Genomic DNA, 14,686 nt, shown 5'->3' with positions numbered 1-14,686 from the left:
AGACAGACTTCCTTTCCACTAGATTTTTAAATTTTTTGCTAATGTAACAAAACCAACAGACCATTACCCAAGCTACATCAACAGCCCAAACTAGTTTATCTGCCCGCTGCCCTACTTCCTCTCCCCAGAAAGCCTGAACACATCACATCATACAAATCCTAGGGTAAAAACTGAAAAGAAACTCTCTCTATAGAATGGACTGGGAGGAAAAGACAGACAAATAACTTTCAGTTGATAACTTGTGTTAACTGTCTCCACCAGCACAAGGATGACTTTCATACTGATCTAAGTCATAAACCAGTTCTAAAGAAAAGCTTTACTCTGCCTTCTAAATTTCAACATAAGATTCTTCAATGCCAGCACCAAATCAGGTTAATCCAATACCATGATACAGAGCTGCCAAAACATAAACAGTGTATCAGCAACTTAAAAGGGAACCTTTTTTGTTCTGGCTGCTACAATTATCAGTAGAAGCAGCTATAACAAACCCAGGGAGCCAATTTTAGTACCTTTCATATGATAAAAGTCCCCTCAGTTTAAAAAAAAAAAAACAAAAAAAAAACCAACCAAAAACCAACAAGAACAAAAAAAACAACCCACAGAAAAATTCCTAGGTATCTGAGACTTTTCGCTATGTAGCAAAATCTGACACTCGGAACAAAAGAATTTATTAGTTACAAACCACGAGAAGTTTCTCTGAATACCCCAACACACACCCACCCACCCAAGAGGCTCACAGTTTAGCTCTGCATGTGACACTTCAATGACTGAAAGCTAACCATTGCACATAAAATTAAAACCCCCCACATATCCCTGATTTCAGTAGGTAGAAGAGACAGTATGAATAATAATCAACTGAATAAAACATGGCACAAGTACGAACTTAAAAATACCCTGGTATCACGGTGTACCTGCGTGGCTTCAAGTCACTAGTTTTAGTAGAAGGCAAGTAGCACAAGCCTAAAAGCTGTAGTGCTCCCTCTCCTTCAGGTACTTCATTTGTTAATAGCTTTGCCTTTATTTTTAAAGTGTATTACCAAGCTCACTTTGCACAGCAACTGTCTTTACTTGCAGCCACAAGAACTCAGTTGATTTTTCAAGACATTTTCCCCAGATTAGGTCTGGATAGAAAAGCTACAAGCAATATCATCCTAAAAAAAAAAAATAAATCATTACAGGGTAAAAATAGTTTGGAATAAAAATACTTCCAGACTATTTTGACTAAGAGGTCCTGCTACAGTACCAAACTGGTAACACCCAAGGGAGCTGGACTTTGTTACACTGGTAGAAATCAACATCTAAACCAGGAAAAATACTCTCTAAACATTACAAATGCAACTGAGTCTTTGTAAAGATCTTGTGCAACTATGGAGTTCAACCACACGTGTTTTGGATATTAATCTGTACAAAAAGAGATCATCTGTTACTATTTAAAGCTAAACTGAAGTTTGAAATAACATAAAATGCATCTCTTCTATACTAATTCTACTCTTTCTTCCTGTAAATGGTATTAGAGTCAGAACACTACTGCTCCAAAACAAATTTCCATTTTCATTTCATAGTTTGAGTCTTCAGAGCTCATCACTCCATTACTCCCCAACTACAACAGCAAGGCCATTTTCAGCATTTATAAGATGCCAAGCTGAATGTTCAAAAGAAAATAACATCCTGAATCTTGTTCCGAGATGTGACAACAGTAGGACTTCTAACACATTACACAAACAAATAAGTAGTCAACAAAAAAAACCACACTGAAATTATGTTCCAGTTTTGCTTTTTAAAAACTGCAAATGTGGGAAGCTAGATTTTCAAAGACTTCCAATTAAAAGCACTTCTGAAGTACCAGATGTGCTTAAGTATTAGCCCTAGCAGACTAGGCAAGATCAGTCAGCAGACCAGACTTCCACACCTTTTCTATGGTAAAGAAGCAAGATTTGCTAAAACCAGAAAAGCTGGACTCTTAATAAAACCCCCTTAAAAAAAACCTAAACACCAAAAAGAAGTCTACTTCATTTTTAGTGTGTTGAATTTGTATCTACCATAATATTATATCTTTATCAACAATCAGAATATATTCCCCTTAACACACATTAAAAATCCCAGAATTTTCTGAAAGTACCTCAAAGTGTACACACAGACACTAACTTCCAGAGTTCACATTTGATAGCACAGCATTTCACAAAAGGGAAACAAAATTAAGCACATCAATTTCTGAAGTCTGCCAGCAGCAGAGGTAGCTCTGCAATACACTACTAAGCAACAGAATTACAAGCCATCTTGGTTGCTCTTATACTAAAATGTAACTCAGTTATTCCTTAACTGAAAGCAGAGGCCATCACTGAAGCAGCTTTGATGCTTGTTATCGCCAATCTTAAAGCATATTTCTGAAGGTCAGAAATCCTAATGGTAAAAACCTAAGGGTTTCTGTAGTACAGATTATCTAGCACGTAAAAGACTGGATTTTTTTCTGCCAAAGCAGCAGCTTCGAAACCAATACTGGCAATAGTATGACACTTCACACAAGTACACAACTTTTAATCCACGCACTGATTAAATGATAGCATCTTCCATTAGCATTGACACCATAAACCAAAGCACAGCAAAAAAAATCATGTGTAGCAATCTAGTCTTATGCCTACTAAACCTGAAGATGTAACACTTTAACAACAGAGCGATATTCTCTTGAAGGTAAAAACAATAAAATGAAAAAGCTTACTCGGGCTGTGAGACTGGAAGTATCTCTGAGGTAGGTGAACTGGAAGTGCTTTCAGTGCTTGCAACTATGCTAGATGAAGCTCCATTTAAATCTACTGAAGGTGGTGTCTCAGCTTCAGGCTGGCTTGCTTCATTCATTTCTGTAGTCTGTGGAAACATACATAAACATACATTTTTTCAAAACTTGAATAGGAAAAGCATTCATACAAAAACACCTAGTATGGAATTTTAACAGTTTGATAATTCACATTTCTGTCAGAAATAAGTTTCCTTCACAAACCTAGGTAGTATTCAGTGCTACTTTGTGATAGTTGCAACACTCTTCCATAGCCTGCAATAATAGTGCCAAAATATTAACTGGAGGAGACATGTGCAACAGCTTCCTCAACCATGCATTTCTATAGAGACAGCTACAAAGAAACAAGCTTGAATACTTCAGTAACTGAAATATATGGTTGTATTTGCACAGTCCACTGCAATAAAACTCATTTACTATTTTCATCCTAAGCTTAATTTTGGGAAAGGCTTTCAATTTTATCACTCCAATGGAGATCCAAAATGATTTAGAAGTCTATTCCACGTTGTAACTGAACAAAGAGGTAAATTGCTTATCACTTCCTAGAGTCCAGTAGTCTTGAGTCTTACTTATTCTATGTCCAGTTTCCATAAGCTCTTGCACAGCACAATCAATATAAGTCTTTCTAAATATGGAAAAGTACAGAGCCACTGGAACAGCTCAGATTAACTCCTGCAGTAATAGAAAATACTATTACACAAGACCCTCTTGCCAATGGCTAGATTACTCCGAGTCATCTAACTGAACATGAAGAGGTCTGGAACATTTTACTACAGAATTACGCATCTAAACCATGAAATATATATTCAGAAGTATGTCCTATGCATGTCATCTTGTGATCTACAAAACAAAAATGTATCAAATAATCTTTAACAGTGGGCTTTGCAATATTTAACACCGGGCTTTGTAATATTTAGCACCAAGCACTGACTTAATGGTATTAATAGCACATACAACTGAAACACAACCTTTTTTCCATTTTAACAAAGGAAGTTAAAATAACAGAAGCCACTAAGGGTCAAAGCTAAAATGGACTGCTATGATCACCAAGTCTGATATCTATAGAAGATCTCAGTTAGAAGGCTTTTATGTTTTATTTTATTAAGAGATACCCATACCTGTAACATCCAATTTTATCTTGCAAAGATTTATTTAGTCAGTACCTACAAATTAATATTTGTTACTCTTATTATTACTTATGCACATGGGAAACGCAAGATCTGCTAGCTCGTAAGTTTTCTCCTTCATTGGAAACATGAGTCCAATGGCAAGCCTGGTGCAAGTGAAATGTGATAGATTGTCACTATGAGCTTGAGATAACCAAAGTGAATGACTGAAATCCAAGAAGCATTTTAAGTGAATGAAATGAAAGTCTTGCCTGGACAGATTTTGTAAGGTCATCAAGTAGCTCTTCTGTAGCGTAATTCCACATACTTGAGTCTGCATGCTCAGACCCCAGCCTGGGACCAGCCTCTTCCCCCTAGCATATTAAAGGTAAAACAACAAGAAGCATGCAGTAACACAATGCCTTCTAGTAAGAAGAGTTACCTTTGGTACAGACTTAATAACACTACCTTTACAAGCTACATGAACCTTCAGAGCCACTGCCCACGAACGTTTAAAAAGTCATTTTATCTCATGTAGTCTTTAAAACAAACACTACAGCAAGTCAAAACAATTCCATTAAAGCTTCACAGGAAAGACCACTTCAGCATTGTCTTAAAATTGTTCAGTGTGTGCTAAGGAAAATTAATCACTCTGCAGTGATTTCCCACGTTGACAAACCCTCTGTATCTCCCTCCTTGCAGCCCAAAAAGCAGGGAGAAAGGGATAATCCTAAAATGACTTGCAACAGACAACCATTAAAAAATAATGCTTCACACATCTCAGTTATAGCAATCTTTTCAGCAGAACTAGAATAATTCATAAGTCTGCTGTAACCTTCTGAAGCAACTTCCTTTTTTATAAATATTTACAATCAAGTGCAGGGAATTCACAAAGTAAAACAAAAGAATAAAAAAGGTTTTAAAGCCACCAGACTGTAGAACTAATAAAAATGTACTTGCCACTCAAACTTTTTTTTTTAAAGTTGTGACTACATCACACATTTTTGAGCAATACTTCAAGAACACAGCAAGAAGCCTGATAGAAATTTACACACCCCTCATTTTCTATGGGCTATCTAAAACCCTATGGTCAAATACTGGAAGCTCAAATCCAAAACAGACTGATATGCTACACAAGATTACATGATCATTAATCATTTGAGAGAGTTAAGGCACACACTGAAAGAACAGGAACTACATACTTTAGCTGGCAAATCTTAGTGACAACAGCTAAGCAACATTTTTCCCAAATATTATTAGATCACATGCTAGTCCCCAAGATGAAATACCATCAATGCCTTGAAGAGACAACTGATCTAACGAAAACTGATCAAGGGCTGCAAGACTGCTCTTTTTGAGCAGGACAACTGTGGCAGCCTAGTTAGGAGTAATAACACACATGCCTAAAATTTTTCATACATCCAAGAGATTTTTCTTTAATAAGTAAAAAGTACAGCATAATGTATGAGCTTTCATACCTTTGGGTTTAAATTTAGAAGGCTCCTTAACAATGCAGGCAAGTTAATAGAATAAAGAGAAGAATGCTCCAAAAAAGTAAGAAAACATACACCAGTGGCTTCCCAGTCTCCAAGCTTACTTGATCTTCCCAGTTTTGTTACATCAGCCATTAAATTTGAACAGGACATTTTTCAGGCAGCCAGAAGAATAGTACTGAATGCTATCTGACTGCACAAGCTGGCAAAAAAATACAGCTACCCTAGACAGTGAAATGCTTCAGACAGTGAAATACACTAAAGTATTTTTTTTCTGGTCAGGCAGCTCTCCACCTAGGTAAACTAGAATACTCAACACATTTTCCAGGTTTGATGTGGCATGTAAAAGCCACCTTGGAATGAGGACCATGATTAGCACTACTGCTGAACAAAAGGGGAAGACCAATAACATCCATATTACCCATACTTATTGTGGGACTGATTCGTTACCTGTGTAAGTAAATGAATGAAATGACCATGACTCCCTGATATGACTCAACAGCTTGGGACCTCACTATGAGACTCCAATATGCAGAAATCTGTGATGAGTTAGGGTGGGACAAGTACACTCAATTCAACCTAAAGTGCTGAGTAATGTAAATAGAGGACAAAATTTTGTTTACTAGTATTTCACATATGTGCTTTAGCTTTGTGAATTTTTAAGTGCGAGGAAAACTAGGATAAGTACTGACTTAAAAAAAACCAACCTTAAGTCTTCTATTTAGGATATCAATCATTTGATCACTGGCTTTTAACACAACACAGGTGCAACAGGCATACTGTGGCCTAAACCTATTCAGGCCATCACCTCTTACCATTGTTTGTAAAGAGCCACGTACACATATCCCTGATGACTTCTTCTAATATCTGGCACCCAAATAAACTAAGTCAGCATTATTAGCTTTACTATTTGTTCTTACACACAGCCTCTCTTCCCCCCCCCCCCCCCAACTGTCCAGCTGTACTGTCACATAACTGCGAAAAATATGAAGAAAAAGAAAAACCTGGGTTCATCATGGTTCATGGAACAACTGAATATATTAAAAATTCTGGCCAAGAAGACCCAATGAGTCAAAGTGTGTGAATTTTTTTTTATTATTTAATATTAAATCAGACTGAGCAGCTAATTAACATGTTTTAGTCAGCATACCTTTTCTTTGACATTTTCATCATCATTTGCCAGGGCACAAGCATCACCTGAAGCATATTGCACTGCCGATGAAAGACTGTCTTTACAAAAGACATGCCAAACAGGAAGCCTATTTAATACAAAAAAACAACACCAGAGTCAAAGTCTTGATCTAAAATGAATAAACAGTATTTTGAAATTCCCTCAGCATTGTCTCCCTCATCCTTTTTTCAGTTGTACCCACGAGGTACTTAGAAAAATAAAAATATACACATACAGTTCATAGATACTCATTTATCAAAACTATTGGTGGACTTAAGAAATTAGTAACAGAAAACACTGTAAATTTACTACTTCCAAAAGACAAAAGTATCAGCAAAGCAATTATTGGGGTGATACCAGGTCACAAAATGGAAGCTGACACAAATTAGTTAAGTTATTGCAAGTTAGGAAAAAACTGAATCAATCATATCTTTTGCCATGTAGCAGCAGGGTGTCTTTAGCATTGATTATTACTGAGCAAAAGCTAAAGCCACAGACAAAAAAAAAAAATTAAAGCTCCTTATTTCCCTGTACAGATGATACCTGAAAAATCTTGTATGGTCAGCATCAAGCACATTTAATTAGAGAAAATAAGTATATTAAACAAAAGGCCCATGCAAAACCCGATGAAAATACAGAGACAAATGGCAAACCAAGTGGTTGCTTTAACCACAACCTCCAGAGATCTGTTTGTATTTTCAGCTCTGAACAGTTTTGCTCCTCAGTAGAAATTGATTTATTTCCATAGAAAAGCAGCCAACACCTATACAAATGCACGAGAACAGCATCTTTTGTTGCTTAGAGTGCGTGGCCCCTTTACATCCTAGATAATATCTGTGCAGCAAACCACTAGGTTTGGAGGCCCAAAGGCCATAAAAGGTCTTCATGCAGACTTCAAATAAGTACTGCAAAATGCTATGCAAATTGAGCTTTAAGTGGAGTTTTCAACAATACTTGAACATCAGCACCACCTGCTACTTTAAAGCCAAACCCTGTTCCAGGAAATACTGTTTACATGACATCCAGGTGATACGTATGACCCTGTGTGATTTTCCACAAATGTTCCTCTGAGCCCTGAAAGAAGACCCCCCCCTTGCAAGAGGAGACATATATATAAGCATAAAAGAAATGTGGATGCAGCAACCTGCAAGTTTGAAAAACTAAACCACAGCCTTAACAGTAACAGTAGTAAGAATATTTAGGTCAGGATTGACTTAATACAACTTGATCATTCTCGTGTTTAGAATTTGAGTGACCACCTCTCTTAAAAACTTGAAGACCTTTATTGTTAAGTATATGCAGCAGATATTGCCACAGACCACTAAAGGGGTACTAAATTGTAGAGAAGGAAAGACATCGTCTTTGAATCAGCATTTTAAAACAAGGTGTATTTTCACAACCAAGTTAATAACTACTTTAGCACTTGCCATCAAGAAAAGCACTTAGCACAAAAGGCATACATTTCTTGCCTTAATATTCTGATACTGTAACACAACTAACCATGCTGTAGTAACGAGTGGTGCCCCCCAGGGATTGGTGTTGGGACCGGTCTTGTTCAACATCTTTGTCGCTGACACGGACAGTGGGATTGAGCGCACCCTCAGCAAGTTTGCCGACGACAACAAGCTGTGTGGTTCGGTTGATATGCTGGAGGGAAGGAATGCCATCCAGAGGGACCTTGACACACTTGTGGGGTGGGCTGATGCCAACCCCATGAAGTTTAACCATGACAAGTGCAAGGTCCTACACCTGGGTCGGAGCAATTCCAGGCACAGCTACAGGCTGGGCAGAGAAGAGATTCAGAGCAGCCTTGGGGGTGATCATCGATGAGAAACTCAACACGAGCCGGCTGCAGTGAGCACTCGCAGCCCAGAAAGCCAACTGTATCCTGGGCTGCATCAAAAGGGGCATGATCCTGCCCCTCTACTCTTCTCTCACTTGGAGACCTCATTTGGAGTATCGTATACAGTTCTGGTGTCCTCAACATAAAAGAGCATGGAACTGTTGGAACAAGCCCAGAGGAGGGCCACGAGGATGATCAGGGGAGTGGAGCACCTCCCATATGAAGACAGGCTGAGAAAGTTGGGGCTGTTCAGCCTGGAGAAGGCTGCGTGGAGACCATGAAGCAGCCTTCCAGTATCTGAAGGGGGCCTATAGGGATGCTGGGGAGGGACTCTTCATTAGGGACTGTAGTGACAGGGCAAGGAGTAACGGGTTAAAACTCAAACAGGGGAAGTTTAGATTAGATATAAGGAAGAACTTTACTGTTAGGGTGGTGAGGCACTGGAATGGATTGCCCAGGGAGGTTGTGAATGCTCCATCCCTGGCAGTGTTCAAGACCAGGTTGGACAAAGCCTTGGGTGGCATGGTTTAGTGGGAGGTGTCCCTGCCCATGGCTTGGGGGTTGGAACTGGACGATCTTAAGGTCCTTTCCAACCCTAACTATTCTATGATTCTATGCAACTTTTAGAAGAATACAGTTTAATAGTTCATAAATTTAAGATATTCCAACACAATCTATGTGCAATATCCACAGTATCACAGAATGCTAGAGATTGGAAGGGACCTCAAAAGATCATCTAGTCCAATCCCCCTGCCGGAGCAGGAACACCTAGATAATGTTACACAGGAATGTGTCCAGGCGGGTTTTGAATGTCTCCAGGGAAGGAGACTCCACAACCTCCCTGGGCAGCCTGTTCCAGTGTTCCGTCACCCTCACTGAGAAGAAGTTTCTTCTCAAGTTTAAGTGGAACCTCTTGTGTTTCCAGTTTGTACCCATTACCCCTTGTCCTATCATTGTTTGCCACTGAGTAGAGCCTGGCTCCATCCTCGTGACACTCCCCCTATATATATTTATATACACTTATAAGGTCACCCCTCAGTCTCCTCTTCTCTAAACTATCAAGACCCAGCTCCCTCAGTCTTTCCTCATAAGGGAGATGCTCCACTCCCTCAATCACCTTCGTTGCCCTGCGCTGGACTCTCTCCAGCAGCTCCCTGTCCTTCTTGAACTGAGGTGCCCAGAACTGGACACAATATTCCAGATGGGGTCTCACCAGGGCAGAGTAGAGGGGAAGGAGGACCTCTCTTGACCTACTAACCACCCCCCTTCTAATACACCCCAGGATGCCACTGGCCTTCTTGGCCACAAGGGCAGCGGTGGCTCATGGTCATCCTGTCCTGCACTAGGACCCCCAGGTCCCTCTCCCCTACACTGCTCTCTAACAGGTTGTTCCCCAACCTATACTGGAACCTGGGGTTGTTCCTGCCCAGATGCAGGACTCCACACTTTCCCTTGTTATATTTCCAATTTGTTTATTCCCAGAAATTCTCCTGTGTATACTCCCCGACTCAACCATGATGCCTTAAGTCTCCCAAAAAGCCCTATGAGCAAGGGAGGGGACTGAAAATTCATTTTGTACATACGTTCACGCATGTACCCACAGGAAAAGCTAAGCCCTATTACAACAGAGGATGCAGCAGGCAGGATGTATCATTCAACTGCTGCCATCAAGCTCTGGCAAAGCCTTAAAAACACAAAGGCACAGCATGCAAGGCCACATGAGACCATTTATTCTGAGAGAAATCAAATTAACCGCATCATCAGGACACTGCAATTCTTTTTTCTTCTTTCAGCATTCTGCATATTCAACAGGCATTTTTTATTTTAGACAGAGGCTGACAAATTATACAGCCCACCATAACAGAGAATTGCCAAATGGAACAGCACCTCTGTTAAATATTTCTCTATATGCAGAAATACAACAAACAAAAACCTGTTAATTTACAGAGAACAGAATTCCCCTTGAGTTTAGTAAACTTGCACAATATGTCAAGGATAGGCTGGATGGGGCTTTCAGCAACCTGCCCACGGTCGGGGGTTTGGAACTAGATGATCTTTAAGATCCCTTCCAACCTTCTATGATTCTATGTCCAGTGAAAGCACAGCAGCTTCTCTATCTCTAGATATTAATACATTCATCCCTTTTTCATGACTAAAGAGTAGTATTTTAATGCTGACTTGAAAGCGAGCAGGCAGATCTAATGCTCAAACGGTACTGGAGATTAGTCACTAGATATACTTTCTCAGGTACAAGGTAATGACATAACAGCATAGAGATACGTCAAGAGAGCGTTCCAAACACTTAACCAACAGTTAGTGACTTACATGTATACAAAAGTTTTCAATAGCTCAGTTTTTCTTAAGTATGACTGAAAATAGCAGCTGCTATTAAATCTCATGAAGAACAAAGAAAGTTAAACATAAGTCTTTTAGTATCATTATTAATGTTGTTTTCTCTAACACACCATGAATTCTCCAGCTTGATATGCACAAAAGCAAAGCATGCAAGCCCAGACAGAAATGCAGGGAGGAATCTCCACTCTTCACAGGGCACGTACATACTGTGGGCTCTCTACTGAAGCAGAAAGTCTGCTCACCCCTATCTAAATGGTACTGTACGCTTATTGCTGCACAAATTGGCTATGGTCTACTGACAGCTGTTAGGCTTTTGAGAAAGAAGGCACTGAAATCTGAAAGTGCAGGTGGTTCTGAAATTGCAGTGTAGGTTTCTTGTGAAAGACTGTCCAGTTCTGATTTGGCTGAAACTCTTAATTGTGAAGGAGGCAGCAGAAGACTATCAGAGATAGTGAAGCTATTAATAACTGGTTTGACAAGCATAAAAATCAAGTAAAAAGTAAACAAGTGGTAAGAAAAAAACCTGTCATACAAGTTACAGCCGACAAAAATTCAAATTGGCGGTAAGAGCTGTTCTACTATTTGACCTTCCCAGAGAAAAACAGGTTAAGCTTTCCTTTCCAAAGGCTTCACAGACAGACACACACACAAAATATGCAATTCAAACACATTTGTTCACTAAACTACTCAAGAGTTTTCTTAAACTCTCTCCAAACAAGACCTGTATCTGGGCACTAAAGAGTGAAACAGTTCAGAACAGTTTACAGTTGACAGCTGTGAGAGAGTAATTTTAAGCAAAGGGAAAGTAAAGAGGAAGCTACCACCAGCATATTACCAAGCCCTTCCTGAAGGCACAGGGGACAGTCTCTCTCTGCAGGACAATCACTGACACTTTCTCCACCTCTCAGAGGGCTGCATTACCAACAGGTGCGGATGCACCAGTGGCCAACACCTAAGAGAGAATGAAGATGTCACCATCCCTGCCATACGACACTTCTCTAGTGAAAATATTCATAGAATCAGTTCAGAATAGGCCTCTGGAAGAGACAGAGGGTGAGGTTTGGACCTAGGGAGCAGAGGGCCAACGAAGCAAGCCTATTAATGGCAGAGAGGCACCTATTTGTTGGTTGAAGCTTCTCAATTATAGGATAATTTCTGATTAATCACATAAAAAATGAAAAGTTGTGAAAGAACAAGGAGTCATAAAAATATCTCCTGCTTTGAACAAGTGCTACAGACCTGTGACTACTATCACTAGTCTGTTAAAGAGAAAAAAGGCTCTGTATAAACAAGGAACTCAGCAGACCCACAACCAAACTCTCCAGACAGCAGTAAACGGCCTTCCAGCCACTGCAAATGCAGCAGAAACAGCAGAAGGAGGAAACCCTCACCCTCTCCCTAGTAACTTAATGGAATCAATATTTCTCTCAGAACAGTTCAGCAAGAGAGACTTGCATTTAAGAAGGCCTGCAGAACAAAGCAGATCTCTCAGAAAACGAAGACCGGGTTTTTATGGCAGCATTATTTCAACCAGTCAAAGGAAAAAAAAAAAAAATATTTGCAAGCCACTGACTGCTTCAGTACAATCCCCCTAGACACAACATTAATTTCCACACATGAAGTGGAAATAAGTGTTGATAAATGCACTGAAGAATCATTAATCTTCCTTAACCCTGATTTTAAAACAAAAAAAACAACAAACACCCCACACCATTTAGAAGCATTTACTACCCCAGAAGAGCAGCATGCATTACTAAGATAAAAGTTATGATGGATCTTTAAGGGGAAAAGCTGAAAATTAGATCCACAGATCTAGCTTAATCAAGGCTGCTGCCAGCAAGGCACTGATACTGTCTCATTTCCTACCACTACCCACCAGCTTTATTCATGGGGGGGAAGGACGGGAGGACTGGACAGGGACAGGACCACCACTGCCTCCCAAAACCAAACAAAAAAAAACCAAACAAAACAAACCTAAACAAACCAAAACGACACAAACTCCCCAAACCCAGCACACAAAAACACAACCCCAAACCAGCTGAAGTTGGAGGTTTTTTGCAAATCCTTTACCAATCCATTGTATTTTTGCAATTAATTTAGGGGTTTAATATCTTTCCCACTCCTTGCAAAGAATGTGCTCTCCAAACTGTCTCCTAACTGGAATTAGATACACAAAAAATAGACAGTTACTTCACTTATTCAGAGGAGTCCAAAACAAAGATACTTCTGACACCACTGAATTCCACAGCTTCAGACAATAAGATTCCAGCCATCAATAAAAAATACGTCTTTCAGCACTTTAAATGCACTAGCATGCAAAGACTGCAAAACAAGGTTACTTTATCAGATTTAACCCATTTACTGCCTGAAGGAGTAGTCCTGCATTCCACCCTCCGCCACGTAATTCTCTGCAACCCTGATCTGATCTGGTGACTGTGGACACTTTTAACGTGTAAAAAGAAAGTCTGCTTTGAGCTAGTGTATACTCAGATATAAAAATTGAACACAGAGGGAGAACACACCACTGTCCATGACCTTCCCGTTTCCTAAGTCAAACAATGGAAATCAAGGTGAAGGACTAACAGTGGAAAACCCCTTCAAGCCTTTCTTACAGTGCTACCAATATTACTCTAATCCTATCCTAGAAAAGGCTATTATCTCAATAGCCACCTTCACAGCACCATAACTGTATAGTTTTGACACAGTGCCCATGACAGACAACAGCCTATATTAGATGCATGCTGCAAGGTAACACTGGAACACATACCTCTTAATTCTTGGAGCATTCAGGTAGCCTATTTCAGAAATCGCAGACAAAAATTACAAACCCTAACCCTTGAAAGGTGTCCATCTGGAAGTGCTCAAAGTGATTAAAAGTTCCTAGTAGTTCTCAGTAACAAGCTTCTGTAATACTGCACTGAAGATCACAGCTTAAGAGAATCTCCCTGCATTGTCAGGCTCTAGTTATCTTTAATGCAAGAGTTTTGGGAAAAGAACACATTCTGGAAAAAGACAGTAAAGCCTTAAACTAAACACAAAAACTACAGGAAAATAGTAGAATAACTATGTGATTAAACTTTAAGGATTTTAGAGTCTTCAGTAATGTCTGACTTACACACCTTTGAAGATTTCCCTCACTGCTTAAATTCATAAGCTTATCTACATAGCCACAATACCGCATCAGCGGGCTCAGAATCATCAGCAGTTGCTCTGCACTAACTTCCCATGTAAAAAGCCCCTGCGAGTGCAACACAGCTTAACACAGTGCCAATGAGTGGAATGTCAGCATAAACTTCACATGAATTTTGCCCTAGATCATTCTAAAGTTGCTATCAGCTAACTCACAGGCATTTTGTCATGTATTTTTAATAGGCTTCTTACCTTTAAAGTATTTTTAAAATATCTTGATTGCCATTCCAAAACTCAGTCAAGCCAAGAAGGTTCCTTTGAGCACCTAAGCTAATTTTGAACTGCTAGAACCTTTTACTGATACTCCAATCCAGTTGAAGTCATCTCTATACCAACATTTTCACTCACCCAAGCAGAAGTTCTCCACACTAGCTTTGGGATCAGTCTGTTGTACCAGCTCAGTATTTTCACCAAAAATTGTAAGAAAAGCTTTTAGAGTATTACCCTGTTCTCAACCAAAAGTTTTCATGCACAGAAAAAAACACCCTCTTCAGGCAAAGGGCTGTAGCACCTCCAGGTGTTAATCTGATAAAAAAAATTTTACAACCTGCCTTTGAAAGCAGCACGGAATTTACCAAGGGCTAGATTAGTAAAGAAAACTGAAAACAGGAAAAGCAGAAAAGCCAAAAGTGTTCTGTAAAATACAGTGATAAGATTAAAGTGGAAAACAACTAACAACAGGTTAGAGAAAAAAGTTTCAGAAAAAATTGAAATTAAGTGCGTAAGTGGGGCACATTT

General features: G+C 39.5%; 1 protein-coding gene across 10 annotated transcripts in view; it reads right to left on the bottom strand.

Annotated features, from left to right (window-relative positions):
* The window catches only part of SUCO (SUN domain containing ossification factor), a 40,491-nt gene that overhangs the window by 21,223 nt on the left and 4,582 nt on the right, over window positions 1-14,686 (bottom strand). For 8 of the 10 annotated variants that reach the window (XM_062616175.1, XM_062616174.1, XM_062616176.1 and 5 more), the window contains exons 2-4: window positions 6,541-6,649; window positions 4,170-4,271; window positions 2,717-2,862 (exon numbers count right to left, since the gene is read on the bottom strand). In XM_062616175.1, coding sequence (XP_062472159.1) covers window positions 2,717-2,862; window positions 4,170-4,271; window positions 6,541-6,649 — 357 coding nt within the window. The remainder of the gene's footprint in view (window positions 1-2,716; window positions 2,863-4,169; window positions 4,272-6,540; window positions 6,650-14,686) is intronic. The other 2 variants (XM_062616172.1, XM_062616173.1) reach the window with 2 other exon arrangements.

This window comes from Pezoporus occidentalis, unplaced genomic scaffold (assembly GCF_034315485.1).
Source record: "Pezoporus occidentalis ecotype Australia unplaced genomic scaffold, CSIRO_AGI_Poc_V1 ctg189, whole genome shotgun sequence".
NCBI lineage: Eukaryota > Metazoa > Chordata > Aves > Psittaciformes > Psittacidae > Pezoporus > Pezoporus occidentalis.
This window is presented reverse-complemented; position numbering and strand designations above follow the sequence as displayed.